The 20,245-nt window shown below is 44.5% G+C and overlaps 1 protein-coding gene across 5 annotated transcripts in view; it reads left to right on the top strand.

Moving 5' to 3' along the window:
* UBE2Q2 (ubiquitin conjugating enzyme E2 Q2) overlaps positions 1 to 20,245 on the top strand; it is a 90,095-nt gene that overhangs the window by 58,220 nt on the left and 11,630 nt on the right. For 3 of the 5 annotated variants that reach the window (XR_012647225.1, XM_075007338.1, XM_075007339.1), the window contains 6 exons: positions 6,872 to 6,956; positions 11,948 to 12,008; positions 13,833 to 13,923; positions 14,245 to 14,303; positions 16,003 to 16,051; positions 17,380 to 17,475. Coding sequence is in view for 3 of the 5 variants with exons in the window: in XM_075007338.1 (XP_074863439.1) it covers positions 6,872 to 6,956; positions 11,948 to 12,008; positions 13,833 to 13,923; positions 14,245 to 14,303; positions 16,003 to 16,051; positions 17,380 to 17,475 (441 nt within the window). In the remaining 2 variants the exon portion in view is untranslated. The remainder of the gene's footprint in view (positions 1 to 6,871; positions 6,957 to 11,947; positions 12,009 to 13,832; positions 13,924 to 14,244; positions 14,304 to 16,002; positions 16,052 to 17,379; positions 17,476 to 20,245) is intronic. The other 2 variants (XM_075007337.1, XR_012647226.1) reach the window with 2 other exon arrangements.

The following is a 20,245-nucleotide window of genomic DNA, read 5'->3' as shown; positions in this document are numbered from 1 at the left end:
GGAGAGCAACCAAAATGAGTAGCGGGCTGAAGCATATGACTTCTGAGGAGGTGCTGAGGAATTTGGTCTTATTTACTTTCCAGAAGAGAAGAGTGAGGGGCAATTTGATAGCAGCCTTCAACCTCCTGAGGGGGGCTCTAAGGAGGATAGAGAGAGAGGCTGTTCTCAGTTGTGATAGATGCCAGAACAAGGAGCTAGAGTCGGAGAGGTGCAGGTTGAATATTAGGGAAAACTATTTCACTAGGAGGGTGGTGAAGCACTGGAATGTGTGATGTAGAGAAGTGGTGGAATTTCCATCCCTGGAGGTTTATAAGTCCCCTTTTGACAAAGCCCAGACTGGGATGATTTAGTTAGGGTTGATCCTGCTTTAGGCAGGGGACTGGACTCTGACCGCCTGAGGTCTCTTCCAGGCATAAGATCCTACGATTATTCTTGGATTGTGAACATCAGAACTAGACTCAGTATTTCAGCCGCAATCACATCACTGACAAATAAGTGAATTTAAACAACCTCTCAACTCCTTCTAGGATTTCCTCTATTCACACATTCACTGATGTGCATTAGTTGATTTGTTCACAGTGTCCTGGGAGCTTGTGTTTTGTTGTTTATCAATCATGACCTGAATCTTTTTAGAGTCACTGATTTCCAGGATAATTCCATTATGTAAAAATGTCCTACATTCTTTTTCCTGTATGTATGCATTTACACTTAGCCATATGAAAATGCATATTGATTTTATGCCTAGCATAGCAAGTGATCTGGATTGCTCTGTCCTCTTAATTGTTACTCCTCCTCAATTTATGTCCTCTGCAGACTTTATCAATGACCTTGTTTTGTTCTAGGTCATCAATAAAAATGTTATAGTATGGGGCCAAAAACTAATACTTCTGTGAGCCCACCAGATGCATAGCTATTTAATGTTCCTACCGTTTTTACAGTTACACTTGACATTTCAGTTGCCTTTTTAAGCCATTTAATCTGTCATAGTAATTTTATATTGATATAATTTTTAATCAAATGTCATGTGGTAGCAAGTCAGTGCCTTACTTAAATTTCTGTATGTTTCATTAATACTCTTCCTTTTTTTCCACCCAAATTTGTAATGGCAAATATACTTTTTATCTATTTTATGATATGATGTAGTTTCCAAAACCCACAATGGTCCTTAAATCATCTCATCTTCCATTTTATTTCTGCATGAGTCAAGTCCTACCCTGCCTACCTGCCCCCTTACCCTGTCCCTCTACAGGGACCTTCTCACACGCACCTTCTCAAGCAAGAGGCTCAGCACCTCCTCTGTCTGGAGCCATCGAGCTTGTCCCCATGGAGTTTTGGGGCAGGGGGTTCCATGTACTTCCTAACCCAGAAGAAAAATAGGGGATGGAGACCCATCCGTGATCTCAGGAGGGTCAACAAATACATTTTTTATCAGTGGTTCAAGATGGTGACTTTCACGATCGTTATCCTGGCTTTGAACAGAAAGAGTTGGCTCTCAGCTCTCAACCTACAAGATGCCTACTTTCACATCTCCATCCACCCTGCACACAGGGGGTTCCTTCAGTTTGCAGTTAGGTCCCACCGCTATCAGTATCTGGTCCTCACATTCAGGCTCTCCACTGCACCCAGAGTGCTTTCTAAGAGTCTGGTAGTCGTAGCTGCTCACCTACCCCAACATGGGGTTATTATCTTCCCCTATCTGGACAATTGCCTGGTAAAGGGACCATTGTTCACTGAGGCCCTTTGTGTGGTGCCAGACACCATGGGCCTCTTGTTGAGCCTTGGTTTTCACGTGACCTATGAAAAGTACATGCTTCAGTCCATGTAATCCCTGTTGTTCATCTGTGCTCACATAAACACCACTGCCTCCAGAGCCACACTGCTCCTGCAAAGGTTTCAGGCCCTGTGTGATCTCATCCGTCAAGCTACCGAGGCACATGGCCGCTACCACATATGTGATCAAACTGGCCAGACTTTGCATTTGCTGTCTTCAGTCATGGCTGTCCACACGCTACACTCTGCCAGGGACCCGTTGTCCAAAACCATGGACATCTTGCCATGCGTTCTTGCCTCTTTCCAGTGGTGGATGCGTCTGAGCAGTGTTCTTGCAGGGTGCCATTCCACCAGCCGCACCCATTGGTCACTCTTACTACTGAAGCTTCACTTATGGGTGGGGGGCTCATCAGGGCTCTCATGCCATTCTGGGCAAATGGTGCTTCACTGAACAGGTGATCTACATCAACCTCCTAGCGCTTCGGGCAGTACTCCAGGCTTGCAAGCACTTCCAGAGGCACCTGGAGAAGAGGTCTGTCAACATCCTCAGGGACACCACCACCTGCCTGTACTGTATCAGCCGTCAGGGCAGGGTTTGGTCTCTGTCTCTGAGTGCAGAGGCCATAAAACTGAACCTGGTGCCTCTGGCATCACATCACCCCTACAGCCACACACCTCCCTTGGGTGCTCAGTGTCACGATCGATGCTCTCAGCTGATTGTACAGTGATCACCACGTTGAGAAATCAATACGGCAGCTCTCACTCACTCATGTTCCAGCTTTGGGGCCAATTACGCATAGACCTGTTTGCCACCTGAGTCAACAGAAAGTGCCACCAATATTGCTTCAGAGTGGGTTTGGGGAGGCACTCCCTCAAGGACGCCTTCTCAAGGTGGGACACTCCCCTTCTCTACATGTTTCTTCCCTTTCCCCTGATTCACACACTTCTGGACAAGGTCAGACCGGAGCAGGCCTGCCTCATCTTGATAGCCCCGATGTGGAAGATACAAATCTGGTACCTTTACCTGTATTGCATGTCAGTGGCGGCTCCTGTCTCTTTCCTCCTCACTGTGGCCTTCTATCTCAGGACTTTGGCTGCACTCTTCACCCCAGTTTGGTCAAGCTCCATTTTTCATGGTTCCAGAATGCTAAAATCACATGCTCTGAAGTGGTAAAATGGGTTCTCGTTAGCAGCAGACAGGAGTCAACATGCAAGTCCACCTCTACAAGTGGAAACAGTTCTCTCGCTGGCTAGGTGCCATCTGTCCTGTGCCGCCTCATACTGTGCCTCTCCTTGACTACCTGCTGCACCTGTGCGAGTCTGGCTTGGTCCTGAGTGTTGGCCAGGTGCACAGTGGGGGATTGACAGCCTTCCACCAGGTGGATGATGGGATCTCCTTCCTTGCCCATCCTATCACCAAACATTCTCTGATGGGCCTGCAAAACACCTTCCCATCAGTACATCCTCCAGTCCCTATGTGGGACCTTAACCATGCCCTTAAGTGCCGCACTAAGCCACTGTTTGAAACCCTTTTATTGATGAAGGTCTGGTTCTTAGTCGGAGAGCGTGTCACGCTCATGGCTGTGTTTATCAAGGACAGGGTCACTCTTTGCCCTCATCCAAAGTTTCTTCCTAAGATTCCCTCTCCATTTCACATTAACAAACCTATTCACTTACAACATTTTTTCCAAAGCCACACTCCCGATTCTGTGCAGGTGGTGTGGCACACCCTTAATGTCCATTGGCCATTGGTTTTTCACACTGACAGCACAAAACCTTGGCATAAATCTCCAAGGCTTTTTCTGTTCTTTGCAGAACACTCCAAAGGCCTGCCTGTCTTGTCCCAACAGCTGTCTAAGTGGATCTCCACCTGCATTCTCACTTCTTACGCACTTCATCGATGGGAACTCCCGGGTGCAGTCACCACCCACTCTACCCAGGCTATGTTCTGCACTTCCGCCTTTCTCAAGAACATCTCTCTTATGGACATAAGCAAGGCAGCAATGTGGTCTTCCAGCAACATGTTTGCACAGCACTACGCTTTCTTCTCTTCCATTGCTTCCTCCATTCAAGTGAGGTGAGTGGTGTTTATCAACTGTGGTAGTTACCAAGCTCCAAACCCACCTCCAAACTGTGACTACTGCTGTATAGTCACCCAGAGCAGAGCACCAATGGGATGCTACTCGAAGAAGAGGAAGCTACTCACCTTGTGCAGTAAAGATGGTTCTTTCAGATGGGTGTGTATGTGGGTGCTCCACTTCCTTCCCTCCTTCCATCCTGCTGTGTTTGTGGGGTAGAGAAGGAACAGAGGGGTGTGAACCACAGCTATAGAAGAATCTCCAAGCGCTTGTGCAAGGACACACTCACATCCAAAGTGGATCACCCCCAGGGACACTTATCTTGAAGAACCATTGTTACTGCACGTGGTGAGTAACTGCCTCTTCTGCCTTTTTTAAGGAAGCTGTTACAGATACAAATTGCAATATGCACAGCAAGAAAGTTGCCTTGGAGGGCAGCACGGCTACCAAACCTTAGACTGTCTACATCTAGAGCCATGCAAATCTATAAATATACACTTTATATCTGTGGATATCAACAGCTTATTTTTGCTAATACAAATGTATATACAAATTCTGTATCCATGCAGAGATTTATCTATAGGCTCCTGCATAAGTTGTGGTAAGAGTAGCTTGTTTGTGCATAGCATAGGCAGTGGCACATGCTATGATCTGACTGAAATTAATCTGATTTCTGAGCAAGAAAAGCTTATCTTGCCTGTGTATTCATCAAGAAACCCACAATTCAACAGTTGTCCCTTAAATATTAAATGGCCAGACGTTTTCTGCTGCTCTTCTTTCCATTTGTTGCTTACATGCATCTTAAAAGTAAACATGGCAGAACTAAGATGCTCTAAAGAAATACCAACTTAAAGACTAATTTGATTGTGCTCCTGGAACATAAAAGAGAAATACAGAAAAGCTGTCTCATTATTGTGTGCCCTATATGTGATGCTCGCTTCATGAGGCAAGGATCCTGGTGGTCACTCTCATTCACTATATACTGTTCATATTCTGTAGCGCATGCTGTAGTGCTCCTCCAAACCCACATCTGTCACACAACCCTGTACCATTCATTATTCAGTATGATCACTGGATGGTACTACAACTTTGCAGAAAACTGTGTGTCAGTGTAATTACCGTATTATAATAATTCTGTCCCCCTGTGGGTTTCAGGTTGCACAGACGACCTTGGCTTTGCAGTTAAAGACCTGAGTGGTTCATTTTGCAGCCTGAACTTGCATCTAATACAGTTCTTGTGTGGACTGCCTTGTGGATATTTTTAAAATTCCATCTATGTGCAACTACTAGACAGCAATAGAACACTCTTCTCTGCCCAGTTTTTTCCACTGGTGAAGGAATGGCTTCAACAGGATGCCCCTATTGCATACTGAGGGGTGGACTCTTTGTCTGATTTAGTGGAGACATTGCACCTTTAATTGCAAGGGTGTTAAGGCTGGTAGAAAAGCAATCCTTGCCAATATAAAGGCTCCTTTGCCCAAAAAAGCTTATGCTCCAAAATATGTTAGTCTGTAAGGTGCCACAGGACTTCTTGTTCTCCCACACTGTGTACACAGAAGCTTTGCCTGACCACCTAGAAAACAAGGAGGGTCTCACCATGTCAGCGGAGGGACTGGCACACTTTCCCTATAGGTGACCAGAAGGGAAGGGTATCTGAAGGTGGGGTGTGGAAAAGCCCCTTTTTACCTGAACAAAATACCATGGTTCCTTTGAAGTGTTGCCTAGTCATTTGTATACCTTTGCATATCAAATGAAAGGAGAGAATCCTAGAATCATAGAACAATAGAGCTGGAAGAGACCTAAAAAAGCCCCTGTCTACGTGTTTAGTTATTATAGACCATATTTCACAAGTCCCAGGTAGAAAGATATTTAGTGGAATTTCAGCATGTTAAGATGGATAGCCCAAGAAGAATATCCTTTGGCTACGTCTACACTATGGGCTTCTGCCGACATAGCTGTATGTATTGGAACTGTGAAGAGTTGTGATCCCTGACTGACACAATGGTGCCAGGAAGAGCCCCTAGCATAGCTGCAGTTATACCAGCAGCACTTGCTTTTGCTAATGTAGCTTGTTGTGCACGCGCACAGGGAGGCTTACTACCTCTCTGCATTCACAATAGGAATTCTTTTCCATCCATAAACTTCATGGCTACCTCTACATGAGAGAGTTTTTGTCAACAAAACCGGGGTTTTGTTGACAACTTGCAGAACATCTACACACACAATGCGTCTTGTTGACAGTCTGGAGGGGTGGCCTCTTAGTTCATAAACTTCAGAATTCGTTTTATGCAGGAATTTTCCATGCTTTAATCTTGAATCAAAGATTATTTCCTTTTCTGTCTGTGAGCAAAATCAAATCAATTGAGCAGTAAGAGCTTGTCAGTAGGGAAAAGGGGAAAGACAAGTTTCCTTCCCAATTTGATCAGAGTTCTTATATTCACTTAGGACCAAGGCTAGTTAGACAAGAGGCTGGCTTTCTCCAAGAATTTGTTAACAAACCACATACATAAAAAGATAGGTGTTTAAAGCCGACATCTTTGTGAGGAAGCATTACTAGCTTTTTTTCATCCTGAAAGTGGGTATGCATTTTGAAGATGCTGGGGCTGCACAGTTCCTAAACGCCACTTGATTGTAGCCACTTTTTCCTGTATTACGTTGAAGGAACTTGGACTTTTTTCTTAAATTTTGTTGCTAGAGTCTTTTGCGTGACCCTAAAGCACAAAACATCTATTTTACTGTATTGCTATTTTTCTTTGTTAAATGGAAACACTTAATGTTCCATAATATTGAGTTTGTGAACTGTTGCTAAGCTAATATTCTGGGACTGACTTGGGGATTCTGACTACATATGTGCTTGACTTCTTAGCCTGCATGAATTCTAGATCTGTGAAATTAATGTATGTGGTTGTACATTAGCATTGCTTGGACTTTGCTGCTACACAGGTTTTTTTAAATAAGCTGCTACACAGGTTATTTTAAATAAGTAATACAAATGAGGTGGTTTAACTGTGTTTAAATTTTAGGGTGCCGTGTCTGGGTCAGTTCAGGCGTCAGATCGACTTATGAAAGAGCTCAGGGATATATACAGATCACAGAGTTATAAAACAGGTAAGGTGCTGTACAATGGTCTCATTAGAAATGCAGTTCAGAAGGTCTTTCTCTTGGTAAACGTCTTTTGCTAATTGCTCTTTGTTTTGTACTTAGAAATGCACATTTAATGAAATAACCTTAGCTGCTGATTTGGGGGTGTGGGGCTAGTAGATTTTTGTGGGATTCATCTAGGCTCAGGGTGAGGCCAAAAATGGGGGGTTTGGTGTGTGGGGGGGGGTTGCTGGGGAGTAGGTGTGGGGTGGGATAGGGTCATGAGGTAGGGTATGGAAGCAGAATGGGGTTTGAGGTGGGAGGTTGGGTGCAGAAGTGGGGTGAGGGTGCAGGGTCTGGAAGGGGGAAGGGGTGTAGTTGAGGGCTCTGGATGGGAGGGAGGGGACAAAGCCAGGTATTGGTGCGCTCACTTGGCACAGAGCCTGTTTGGTGGGGAGAAATAGGTGTGTCTGGGCCACGCTGTACTTTCAGGTACCGACTGACATTGCTGCTCTCATTGGCCTCAATTCTCAGCCAGTGGGAGCAGTGAGGGAAGAGCCTGCTTCCCTCCATTCCCAATGAGGTAACTCCAGCTTAGGGGAGAGGGAATGGCAGCATGCAGAGCCTCCCTCCTCCTCCCACCACGCCCCATGTGCAGAGTTGTCCAGGAATGCAGCACTCAGGGGCTTTAGTGGGTTAGACAAGGGCCCTGGGCTGCAATCCCTGAAGCCCCTCTAATAATCTAGCTCCAGTTCCACCTGTAAGTTTTTCTGACCTGACTCTTTTGCTACAAAAAGTTTAACATTAACGTTAGTAGCACTAACATAACAGCTTGAGTGCTGTCTAGAGGCGATGCTGAATATGACAGACCCACCAGCACATAGGGCAAAAATCTTGCAGTGCTGCTTTAGTCAAGTGGTTCTCAGGGTTGCATTTGAAGCAGTTTAAATATCCCTGCTACACAAGGGGTTGCACTTGATTCAAAAGCCCATTACTATTGAATGTAGTGAGGTTTGGTTTTAAATAAAAATGTGGAGTAATGGGAAGTGACTCACCACCACCACAGTTCCTCCTACTCCTCACTTGGGAATTAGCTGTTCATTCTCTGGGGCGCCCTCTTCTGGCCTTCTGTTCTCCAGCTTATATCAGGACGTGCATTCCTTCCAGATCACCGTGCCCTTCCCTCAGGCTACTGCCTTGAGGCAGTGCCCCACGCTCAGGGTCCTCCTCTCTCAAGGAATCCCAAGCCCCCTAAACACACCACTTCCAGTCATCCTCTAGCTCCTTACCTCCGGGGCAAGATGCAGTCTGAAATGGCCAGTTCACCCATCATTGGCAAGGGGGTGGATTTGCAGGCAGCTTGACTGGTCTGAGCTCCCCCAGCTCTGCCTGCCTTTCCCCTAGGCCTGCTCTATGTTAGTAAGCCTCTGTAGCTTCCTCGGCAGCCAGGTCCCTCCTGCTCTACTGCTAGGACAACAGTCTCTTCTCCTCCACTCCAGGAACCCTTAATTATACAGCCTTCAGCTGGGCTCTGATTGGCTGATACGTGCCACAGCTGTGGGCTCCACAGTCTCAGTCCTCCCACTGGGCTGAGTTTAACAGGCCCAGTCACATACGGCTATCACTTCTCCTGTGATAACACTCTCTAGGGCTGACGGTGTTGCACATACATGCCTTCCCTGCCCCACCAACTACAAAAACTACTGAAAAACCATGATTGTTATGTAAATAAAATACTCATCATTTTATCCCAGTAGATTAATTAGTGTAGTCAGATAAACGGCTGGCTATCCTCTTTGCTTTGTTTATAGAAATTTGCCTGAAATAGCAGAGCAGTGGGGTGAGTGGATTGTGTTGTCTGGTCACTTTCTATAGTGAGTATAAATTTTGTCATATAGCTGTACGGTAGATTAATTTGCAGTATCATCCGGAGCAGAATATAACCATGCTAGCTTGGCCTAATGTCTTTATTTTCTTGCCCATGCAAGGGAAAAGACTATAAGCACAGGTCAGGCTGGGAAAATTTCAAAAGACTTCAGATGTGTGTGTCTGACAGGAAAATGCTTGTCCCAGCTGTCAGAATAAGAGGTCTTGTTCTCAAGTTAACTTAAAAGAATGATTGTTGGTGATGCTGTGATTTGTCCAAAGGCATTCTCTGCATTTTGCCTGACCTCTTATGAGTTACTGCCAGTTTTTCTCATTCTAGTGTGCTCGACCCTCATTCAGTGGCTTTGGTATTTTAATTGATATATAACAAAGAACACAACTGAACAACTAAGGCTATTAATCTGAGACTGTCAGTCTCATTTCAGAATATTTATGGATTATCTGTTTTGAAATTCAGATCTGATCGTACAGAACAGCAAAGTCTAATGCTGCCTGCTGCTATTGAGTGTTCATTTTGTGACCCTATCCACCACTGTCTTTTGTATCAATTACCCCTTCAAGACACTAGAGACTATATCGTGGGGCTGAGAAGAAACTTCCTAAGGCCATTTGCTTTTGTCTGCATTAAGTCATGGAGTGTGCTTTGCTGTCTGTGTGGGGATCTCAGGCTCTTTTTAGGCATACTAGGGTGCAGTAGGAGGAGCATTGCAAGCAGATCTAGAGAAGTGGTTGTTCCCCTCTATTCAGCGCTGGTGAGGCCACATCTGGAATATTGTGTCCAGTTTTGGGGCCCCCAGTATAAAAAGGATGTGGCTGTGCTGCAGCAGGTTCAGCAGAGGGCAACAAAGATGATTAAGGGGCTGGAGCACAAGACCTATGAGAATAGGCTGAGGGATTTAGGCTTGTTTAGTTTACAGGAGAGAAGACTGAGGGGAGATTTAATAGCAGCCTTCAACTTCCTGAAGGGGAGCTCTAAAGAGGAGGGTGAGAAACTGTTCTCAGTGGTGTCAGATGGCAGACCAAGGAGTAATGGTCTGAAGTTACAGAAAGAGAGGTGTAGGTTGGATATTAGGAAGAACTACTTCACCAGGCGGGTGGTGAAGCATTGGAATGTGTTGCCTAGAGAGGTGGTGGATTCTCCATCCCTTGAGGTTTTTAAGTCCCAGCTTGAAAAGATCCTGGCTGGGATGACTCAGTGAGGGGTGATCCTGCTCGAAGCAGGGGGCTGGACTAGATGACTTCCTGAGGTCCCTTTCAGTTCTGTGATTCTATAAAACCATTTTCTTCAAAACAAAACAGCAGCCTTGTAGCACTTTAAATCCTAACAAAATAATGTATTAGGTAATGAGCTTTCATGGGACAGACCCACTTCAGGTCTGGAAATTCTGATGAATGCATTTTAGATGTACCTACTGAGGGGCTGTATCTCCAGGCCTTTGTGAAGTGTTGAGCAGACTGTCCATTTGTAGACTGCCATAATGGGCCAGTTTGCTAAGATTAGGTTACTGTGTGGGGCTAAAATATTGAAACCATGTGACTGTTGAATGTTGTTCCCTATAGTCTTGGTATTTGAGGACTGAAAATCAAAATTGTGATCTCTGAAAGTTGCACTTGTTTTTACTCTGATGCCAAAGACCTGTTTTGAATGGAGTCATACAAGAAGTCTGTCAAAATACAGTGACTTCTGAGAGACTTGCACCAGCACTAACAATTTCAGATTGCCAGTGATAAAATCATAAACATGCGTATCAAAGAATCACCAGGTGGAAGTGATTACTGGAGTTATATGTTCCTTCAGAAAAGAGTGATTTCTACAGAAATGTCTTCAGAATCTGTAGTGACTAGGCTCTTCTTTTGCAGTTATAAGTGTCCAAATATTCCTGCTTGTGTAATGTGGTTTTATTTATATAAAAATTACGTATTTGAAATCTTGCTAGTTTTATCTTACATGGTTAAAGGTTTACTTTACTGTTTATGTATTCCCTGTACTTAATACTGACTGCTTAAAATGCTGTGGTGAAGTTTAGTTATGTAAGACAACAGGCAAATCTGTACAATGAACAATTTAAACATACAGATCAGCATCCCAAATCATGCTGATTTACAAGCTGCCAGCAACTGACATCTTCTGGTCTGGTGTTGGCATGTTTGTTGTTATCCACTGTGACAGCAACCCCCTTTTTATTTTCCATTTGGTGGTTACCTTTCTGGTAGCATGGATTGGATCAGCACCCAAGTGCAAATTAGAGAGTTGTTTATTTGGACTAGCGTGCATAATATTAATCTTCATGCATATGTTCAGAAGATCACGCCTGTTGAGCATTGAATGGGATGTGGGTATAGGTGTGTTAGGAAATCTAAAGAAATGGAAGTGGAGAAAATCTAGAATGGCTAATGTCTATAGGGTCTATGCCCTTGATTTGTGTGGTATTGCTATTTGAAACTATCAGGGGTAGACATTGACTTTTTTGTAACCTTATTATGAAAATACTTCCTCTTATCCCTTGATATACCTGATAAATGTGTCTGCTTTTATCCACACTCTCACCTGGTCAGATACTTAAAAGCTACGTCTACACTAACCAAAAACTTCGAAATGGCCATGCAAATGGCCATTTCTAAGTTTACTAATGAAGTGCTGAAATACATATTCAGTGCCTCATTAGAATGCGGGCGGCCGTGACACTTCGAAATTGACGCGGCTCGCCGCCACGTGGCTCATCCAGATGGGCTCCTTTTCGAAAGGACCCCGCCTACTTCGAAGTCCCCTTATTCCCATCTGCTCATAGGAATAAGGGGACTTCAAAGTAGGTGGGGTCCTTTCGAAAAGGAGCCCCATCTGGACAAGCCGCGCAGCGGCGAGCCGCGTCAATTTGGAAGTGCCGCGGCCGCCCACATGCTAATGAGGCGCTGAATATGTATTTCAGCGCTTCATTAGTAAACTTCGAAATGGCCATTTGCATGGCCATTTCGAAGTTTTTGGCTAGTGTAGACATGGCCAAAAAGATATAAGAGATTTTGTGTGCTTTTCTTTATTAAAGGTGATGAAACAATCTGTTTGGAATTATGTTTCAGTTAACTCAGAACAGTACATTCAGGGTTTCTAAATAACTTATCTAATACTTTCACAGGGATTTATTCAGTGGAACTTGTAAATGACAGTCTGTACGAGTGGCATGTTAAACTTCTAAAGTAAGTTTACATTTTTTTTTAAATCTCTTTTCTAAAGAACCCAAGGTAATGCTGCAGCACGGATTACAATGTGGAACTGTCCAACTAGAATATACTATGAAGGCTTTGTGGATAGGGATCTTTGGAATTTATTACGGACTAGACTTAAACTGCATTGATAGAGTTTGTACAGAATATACCTGAGTTTACATTGTCAGACTGCTGCTCTTTTAACATAACCTTTTATACTCACCAAAATTACCTCTCCAAACCTATAGAAAATGGTGAGCTGAATAATTTTTTAACTTGAAGAATAAATTAGATTTTGAAGATATTCAAGGTATACAAAAGAACAACTATTTTACTGACTTTAGCAGCTTTCATTGCTCAAGGATTACATATGCCTAAAATGGAAGGGTGGGGGGGGAAAGCCGTCCAGGGTATAGTCCTGATCACTGTGTGTGAGCTATGAGTGAGATGTTGACAAGATTACAAATTGTAGGCTTTTCATTACACAAGTGGATATGTCCAAAGTTTAATATGTTTATCTGTATGTTTTACCATAAGTAATATTCCCAGAGCAGTTCCTCTGAAATCATCCCTGATTGTAGGATAATGTGGTAACCTACAGGTTAATCTCTAAGAAGGAAAAATAATATTCCAAACCAAACTAGTGTGATCTGTCCCTTAGAAGTGGATCCCATCAGACTGCTGTGAGGTTCTCCCAGAACTGCATCAACACACAGGCTGACTGCTGTGAGGGAACACCATCTCTGGATGGATCGCTGATCCTCCGCAAGCTGCTATGAGCAAAGCCTTGTTTCCCTTTCTGAGTGCAGATTAGGCTTACAGGGCTTGTCTCCACTACATGGTGGACTGATGCTGTAAAGATAAATCAGTCTGTTTATCATGTCTGCTTCGAAAACTCTCCTGTCGACTCTGGTACTCCACCAAGATGAGAAGAGTAGGTGGAGTTGACGGGAGAGCATCTACTGCCGACCTTACTGCATAGAAGGCACCATGGTAAATATGTCAACTTCAGCTACATTATTCACATAGCTGAAGCTGTGTATTTTAAATCAGTTGGGGAGTGGGATTACCATAGTGTAGACTCTGCCTCAGAGAGGTGTACTCTTGGCTTCGGCAATAATTTTGTGCACACTTCCAGTGGAATGTCTAGGTCTTCAGCAGAGTGCATGACACACACATTATAAAAGTAACCTGACTTATAGCAGACTATGTGTATGTTCTTATTAAAAAGCTAATTGGGAAGAAATTCTTGAGGTAGGATTAACCTTATGCTGCAAGAATTGGAACCAGGCTTCTAGTTGTTTGTAATCCTGCCATCAGTGTCTGCCAACAAACAGGGTTGTTGAAATTGCTCCAATAGCAAAGCCCACAGATGCAAAATTTCTGATTCTTTGGTAATCTAGATCTGTGCAAAATACATAAAATGTAACAATTTTAGGTAGTAAACATTGAAGATCAGAGTACAGTTTTAAAAATCTCTTCATTTAAGAGTTTTTAACTTTTAGAAGGGTGCCAGTGAATAGAAATGCCCTTCTGTTTGAGAACAGTAATTCTATTTTATTTTGAATTTCTGCATTTAAAATCTTTGAATAACATAAGTATGTTAAGAAGACGGTACATTGCAGTCAATCCTGCTGCTGCTTTCAGTTAGAGTACTTATCTGGTATTCGGACTTTCATTTAGAATTGTAAAAGTTAGTTGAAACTGCAAGAACACTGAAGGAGATAAAGCAACTCTTCAAGGGTGATGTCTCTTCTAAAGAAAGCCAAATGATTCAATTCATTCTGTTTGCTTTTCCCCCTTGTTCATTCCTAGAGTTGATCCTGACAGCCCATTACACAGTGATCTTCAAGTCTTAAAAGAAAAAGAAGGTGTAGAATACATTTTGCTCAACTTCTCATTTAAGGTAAATGGGTATCAGTAGGGTATCGAAGGAAATATTTTACTATCTGGACATGGAAACCATATTACATGATACCAATCCAGGTGTTCTGTTTGGAGTATGATGGCATAACTTTCAAAAACAGATAATATATTACTATCACGTTCCACAGCTAATGTTCTGCTAGAAGTAATATGAATGTCTACTTTAAATAAAAGATGAGCGTCTAAGTTCTCAAAATCTATATATTATCAATTTCCCAAAGAGTAAATTGAAATGTATATTTCTTACTGGAAATCTACATTGCAGCGTACCTTTAACTGTATGTGATAATGTCTTTTTCAGGATAATTTTCCTTTTGATCCACCCTTTGTGCGAGTGGTATCTCCTGTGCTCACGGGAGGGTAAGTTTTTTAATACTGACTTATGTGTTTTGTAGCAGAAATTGTTGAAGACGCCCTTGATTTCTGGGAAATACAACTGCATTTTAAGGTGTGACCCCCCCCTACTCCCAGTGTATATTGGTGAGCTGCTCCAGGCCAGGAGACTACGACAGTGCTCAGGAAATGCAAGGGACACAGACTTTATTCCCAATTTCATCTGATTCAAACCAGTGAGCTAAAGAGCTTCCAGCTGGCTGCCTAAGTGAAATGTGTTGGTTTAGGCCATTGTGAAATGTGTTGGTTTAGGCCACTGTGACCTTACAGAATGTGTGTGTACACTAATACTTTTCCCTGGAGCTTTCTATTATTGATGGTGACTTTAGCATTGGTAGGTGTCACAGTAGGGGTAACTGTGAGGGTTGCCTCCATGTGATTTAATCCCACTTGGCACAGAGCAGATGACATGGTGGTTTAAAATCTGCTGGTCAGTCTGTACTTGTTCCCATGCTCCTGGAGCTGCATTTCTGGTAACATTGGGAAATTTTAGGGGGAGATTAGTGCAAATATAGCATTAAGCCTGATGACAGCCTAAAGGCGATTCCTTTAGAGTATCGCGGAAGTACATTGGCTGGATTGTATTGGGGAAACTTACAGATACTTGTTAGGAGGGTATCAAGTTCAGTATCCGTGTTGTAGGAAGGTAAGTGACAGCAAGTTTTTAGGTTTTTGGTTTTTTTTTTCCTCTGAATTTAGTGGAAGCAGATACTGACCTCTTATCGATCTTAATTCAAGAATGCACATTCATTACCCATTTGGAGGCACGTTCGGTTCTTTCTGAATCTTCCTTGTGCAAAACTAAATTTAGTAGTGAAGGTCTAGATTTTTAATGACTGTCTGCGAATGTGCCCATCTTGTGCCTGATAGGCCAGGTGAAGGAGAACATTTTGGACTTTCTGGACTTAAAATTCCAATTACTCCATCCCATTCCCTTTTTTGCCAAGGCATGTCATCATGAATTGCTGATGTTCATTCAGAGTGACTTTCCAGTATGTATAGTGCATACTGGCGAATACCTGTCTAGCCTATCTCTTCTGTGAAGAGGAGGCCATTGCACATACTTGCAAAGTTGCTGAAATTGTTTTATATTATTTTTTGGAAGTAACAAAGAAAAAGCTGTATCAGTACTGTCTTCACAGTAAAGTCATCAAAAATATCATCCCTGCACAATGTTTTTGAGTTCTGATTGTAGACTGGCTGACTCACTGATTTCCACTACAACATTATTCTGCTCTATATACATAAAAGGAGGGAGGGATAGCTTAGAGGTTAGAGCATTAGCCTGGTAAACCCAGGGGTGTGAGCTCAATCCTTGAGAGGCCCTGTCAGGATTCTGGGGTAGGTTAGATTTTAAAGTGGGGTGCGGGGAGTCTGTGAGGGATGGTGATAAGTCCTGCTGTGAGTGCCAGGACTGGGCTTGATGACCTCTTAAGGTGCCTTCCAATTCTATGAGGTAGAGATCTAAATAAATCTGTATGACTAACAATTATTTTCTTTTAAAATTATCTGATTTTTATTTATAGCTGAGCAAACAGTAAGACAGACTAATCCATAATAGCCTGAGGGTCTGACTGCATAGTAATCTCTCCACTAACTGGTCTTGAAAGATTCCAAATAAAAGCTATGTTGAATTCAAAATTTCTAACCTAAAATTTATTTTTAGGTATGTCCTGGGTGGGGGTGCATTATGCATGGAACTTCTTACTAAACAGGTGACTATAAAATCAAAATCTTACGTATTTTCCTTGTGATTTTTTTTAATTGTCAAGAATAATAGGGAAAGGTTGCAATGCTAAGTTTAAAAATGATTGTAATAGCGTTAGCATCCTGACTAGAACAACACATACTTCTTAAGATTAGTAATAGTACAGGTTGAACCTCTCTAGTCCAGCACATTTGGGACTTCACTGGTGCTAAACTAGAGAATTTGCCATACCATGGGAGATCAAAATTGTCTAGCAGCATTACCAACACTTCCACTGCTTACTGGGCTCTTAGGAAACATTCAGGGGTAAATTAGAGCTAAATAACAGCACAGAACACAGAGACGGGACTGGTGTGTGTAAACAAATTTTATGGTACCATGGGAATCTTGGCCACCCCCGTAAGTGGGCATCTGCTAACTAAAACCATGCTGGACCATGGATTTTGCCATACTAGAGCCTGCTGGACTAGAGGGGTTCAACCTGTTAAGTAAACAGATGTTTTTGTATATGAGATTAAACACTAACACACTTGTGGAAATGCCTCCTATAAGGGAACAAGAGCCATGAAGCTAGAGCTTCTGTAAGGGTCACCTTACTGAATTTGCATCAAATCTTCCTCTTCAGGCTGCTGGGTCTTGGGGGAGAGAGAGGCTGGGAACAGGAAATGCTGTTCTTCCTCCCGCCCCCCACATTAGTGAATTCCAAGAGTCTGTGAGAGAGGGAATTCCAGGCCCAGTACAAGGAAAGATAGTGTCCTGCTTCTTTGCACCCTCTGTCCACCTGCTACCCAAGCAAGTGCCTCTCAAAATTTAATGAGGGATGTATGTTCTGAGCTTTGGTGCTTGAGGCAGCTTTAGCTTAGCGGTAGATATCTGCTGCCTGGAGAAGGGTGAGTGGACAGAACCTCCCATGCAAAAATAGCTCCTGTAAAAATCTAGCAGAAGCTTCTGTGAATCCTGGAAAGGTAAAACTGCCAGAGTGTCATTAAAAGCAATATCTTAAAGCTGAAATTTCTTTTGTAAAGCCAGTTGAAAATGAGTAGATACTATAATGTAGTTGGGGCATTTTTTTTCTTTTTTTTTTTTTCTTTTTCAGTGTGTTTGTCTTACCAGCTTCTGGACATGTCTTCTTGGCTTTTTTGTACAAGCTCTTTACATTAATATAGTTTACTTTATATGTTATGTTTCTCTTGAGAGTTTTTAAAATCTAGTAATCCAAAATACTATGGTTTGCAAGAGTTTAGCAGAAAGAAACATATTTTACAGAGTGGATTTGCAAGGTGAACATAAGAGTACATACATACCTTCTGTAGAATTATTTCCTTCTTCTTTTAGGGCTGGAGTAGTGCCTATTCAATAGAGTCGGTCATCATGCAAATCAATGCCACTTTAGTCAAAGGAAAAGCCAGAGTACAGTTTGGAGCCAATAAGGTAAATACATTCTTCTTCGAGTGTCCCCGTGGGTGCTCCACATTAGGTGTCGGGCTTGCCCGGCGCCGCAGATCGGATCTTCCAAGCAGTTTCTGCCGGACCGCGCATGTGCCGGTGCGCGCCGCTCCCCCGCGCGCTCCCGGCCATGTGCGCGATCCGGTCCCCGCCAGTTCCTCTTAACCGCCGTCGGCTGCAGACGGAATCCAACTAGGCTAAGGCCAAGTAGCGTATTCAACGACTTTATCTGTTTTTCTTTAAAGTTTTTTTCAGGCACTTAGGCTACTACGAGTTAGCCGGTTGTTATTTTGTAAAAAAAAAAACAAAAAACAAACAACAACGAACAAGCTACGAGTGGGACAGCTCAGCCAGTCCCAGTAACAAGCGCCGGAGGCCAGGAGCTAGGGCCATCAGCCCTCCTGCTAAGGCAGGCCATCGGATGGGGAAAACGGCACAAAGAAGGTGCTAAGTACCCACTTAAAAACTCAAAGACTCACCAACAATGTCCTCTTCAGGCTTGAAAAAAAAAAAAAAAAAAATACTTCGTGCCGACGAAGGGCATGGAGTTCCTGTTCAGCCACCCACAACCAAATTCTTTGGTGGTGGAGTCGTCGCAACGTGGGGGAACAGACAAACATGCCAAAAAGCTAGAGCTGTTGGGCAGAAAGGTCTACTCCTCCTCCACGCTACTGTTGCCAATGGCAAATTACGCAGCGCATCTAGCGAACCATAATTTCGACAACCACATTAGGTTAACCTCCCTCATGGACTCGCTTCCAGAGGGCACGAAACCAGTGCTCAAGGCCATCATCCGACCATTTTATAACCAGTGGCAAAGGATCACCACAGACAAATGGGTGCTGGAGATCATAGCCACGGGGTACGCCATCCCCTCCCAGTTGCTCCCACCGCCATGACCTCCACCCGGGGCCCCACCTCCAGGAGGCCTCCCATGTAGCGAGGCTCAAGCAGGAGGTAGACCATCTCATGCTTGTAGGGGCAGTGGAAAGAGTGCCGGAGCAACTGCAAGGGAGAGGGTTCTACTCGAGGTACTTCCTCACGGGGAGGTCCATCTTAGATTTTCGAGGCCTCACCGGTACCTGCGCAAGCAACGCTTTCGGATGATCACAAACGCCTCCATCCTTACGGCACTAGACGATGGAGATTGGTTCGCAGCCCTCGACTTACAAGGTCCTACCGTTTGGGCTCTCCTCAGCCCCCAGAGTCTTCACCAAGACCTTGGCAGTGGTGTCAGCCTACCTGCACAGACAGGGGGTATTTATATTCCAGTATCTGGATGACTGCCTACTCAAAGGGGCCTCGAAGGAGGAGGTACTACGCATAATATGTGTCACAGCAGGCACGTTCTCTTCGCTCGGCCTGCTTATCAATCTGACAAAATCAAAGATAGACCCCACACAGGACATAGAGTTCGTAGGGGCACGCATAAATTCTATTACAGCGAGGGCGTATCTACCAGAGACTCGCTTTCGGGCCATCGGCTCCCTCGCGCAAGGCTTCACCTTCAGCCCTATGGTGCCGGTTCTGACGTGCTTACAGCCGCTGGGCCACATGGCAGCAGCGACGTTTCGTAGAACAGAACGCCAGGTTACACATGCGCAGCATGCAGCATTGGCTGGCGAGCGTATACAAACCGGCAGCACACACTGTTCACAGGATGGCGTCGCCCACAACAGAGGTGCGCAAATCCCTGCAATGGTGGGTAAACCCCGGGAACCTGCTAACAAGGGTACCCTTCCACCAACCACACGTATTGGTTTTTCTTACTACAGATGCCTCCCTCATAGGGTGGGGAGCACACATGGGCGAAGAGGTGACGCAAGGGCTGTGGTCCTCCATGGAGCAGTCACTGCACACAAATATACTGGAGCTCAGAGCAGTGTTCAACGCCTGCAGACACTTTGAGACCAAATGAAAGGCAAGGTAGTCGGGATCAGTACAGACGATATCTCCACCATGTTTTATATAAATCGGCAAGGAGGAGCTCGGTCCCGTGCCTTATGTGTAGAAGCAGTCCGGTTGTGGAACTGCTGCATCGCCAACAATATAACCTTGAAAGCCTCGTACTTACCAGGCGCTCGCAATGTGAAGGCAGACCAGCTGAGCAGGCGTTTCGCACTCACGCACGAGTGGCAGATCCGTCCCGATCTGCTGCAACCGATTTTTCCACGCATGGGGTTTTCCCCAGATAGACCTGTTTGCTACTCAGCACAACAAGAAGTGCCCACGATTCTGCTCCAGGGCAGGACTGGGTCGGGGGTCCCTGAGGGACGCCTTCGCGATCTCATGGAGGGGCCCCCTGCTTTACGCTTTCCCTCCCACAGTGCTCATCCACAAAGTGTTGCAGAAAGCCAGGAGGGAAGGAACCTGAATGATCCCGATAGTCCCAACGTGGGATCGACAGCAATGGTTCCCCCTACTCCTGCGCATGTCGGACCGGCCACCGATGTCCCCTCCGGTGGCGCTGGATCTGCTCACGCAAGCCCAGGGGTCCATAGTGCATCCGCACCCCCAAGGCCTGCGACTACAAACGTGGTTAATCCATGGCTCAGCTCCCTAGAGAGCACACGTACGGAGGAAGTGCAGCAAGTCCTAGAAAGTAGCAGGAGGACTTCCACCAGGAAGACCTACAAGCAGAAATGGACTCGCTTTACGGCATGGTGTTCTACCAAACAGCTAGCCCCCTTTCGGTGCCTATGGCTGTGATATTAGAGTATTTACTGGACCTCAAGAGAGGAGGACTCTCGCTATC

The sequence above is a fragment of the Carettochelys insculpta genome, chromosome 12 (genome assembly GCF_033958435.1).
Source record: "Carettochelys insculpta isolate YL-2023 chromosome 12, ASM3395843v1, whole genome shotgun sequence".
NCBI classification, from domain to species: domain Eukaryota; kingdom Metazoa; phylum Chordata; order Testudines; family Carettochelyidae; genus Carettochelys; species Carettochelys insculpta.
This window is presented reverse-complemented; position numbering and strand designations above follow the sequence as displayed.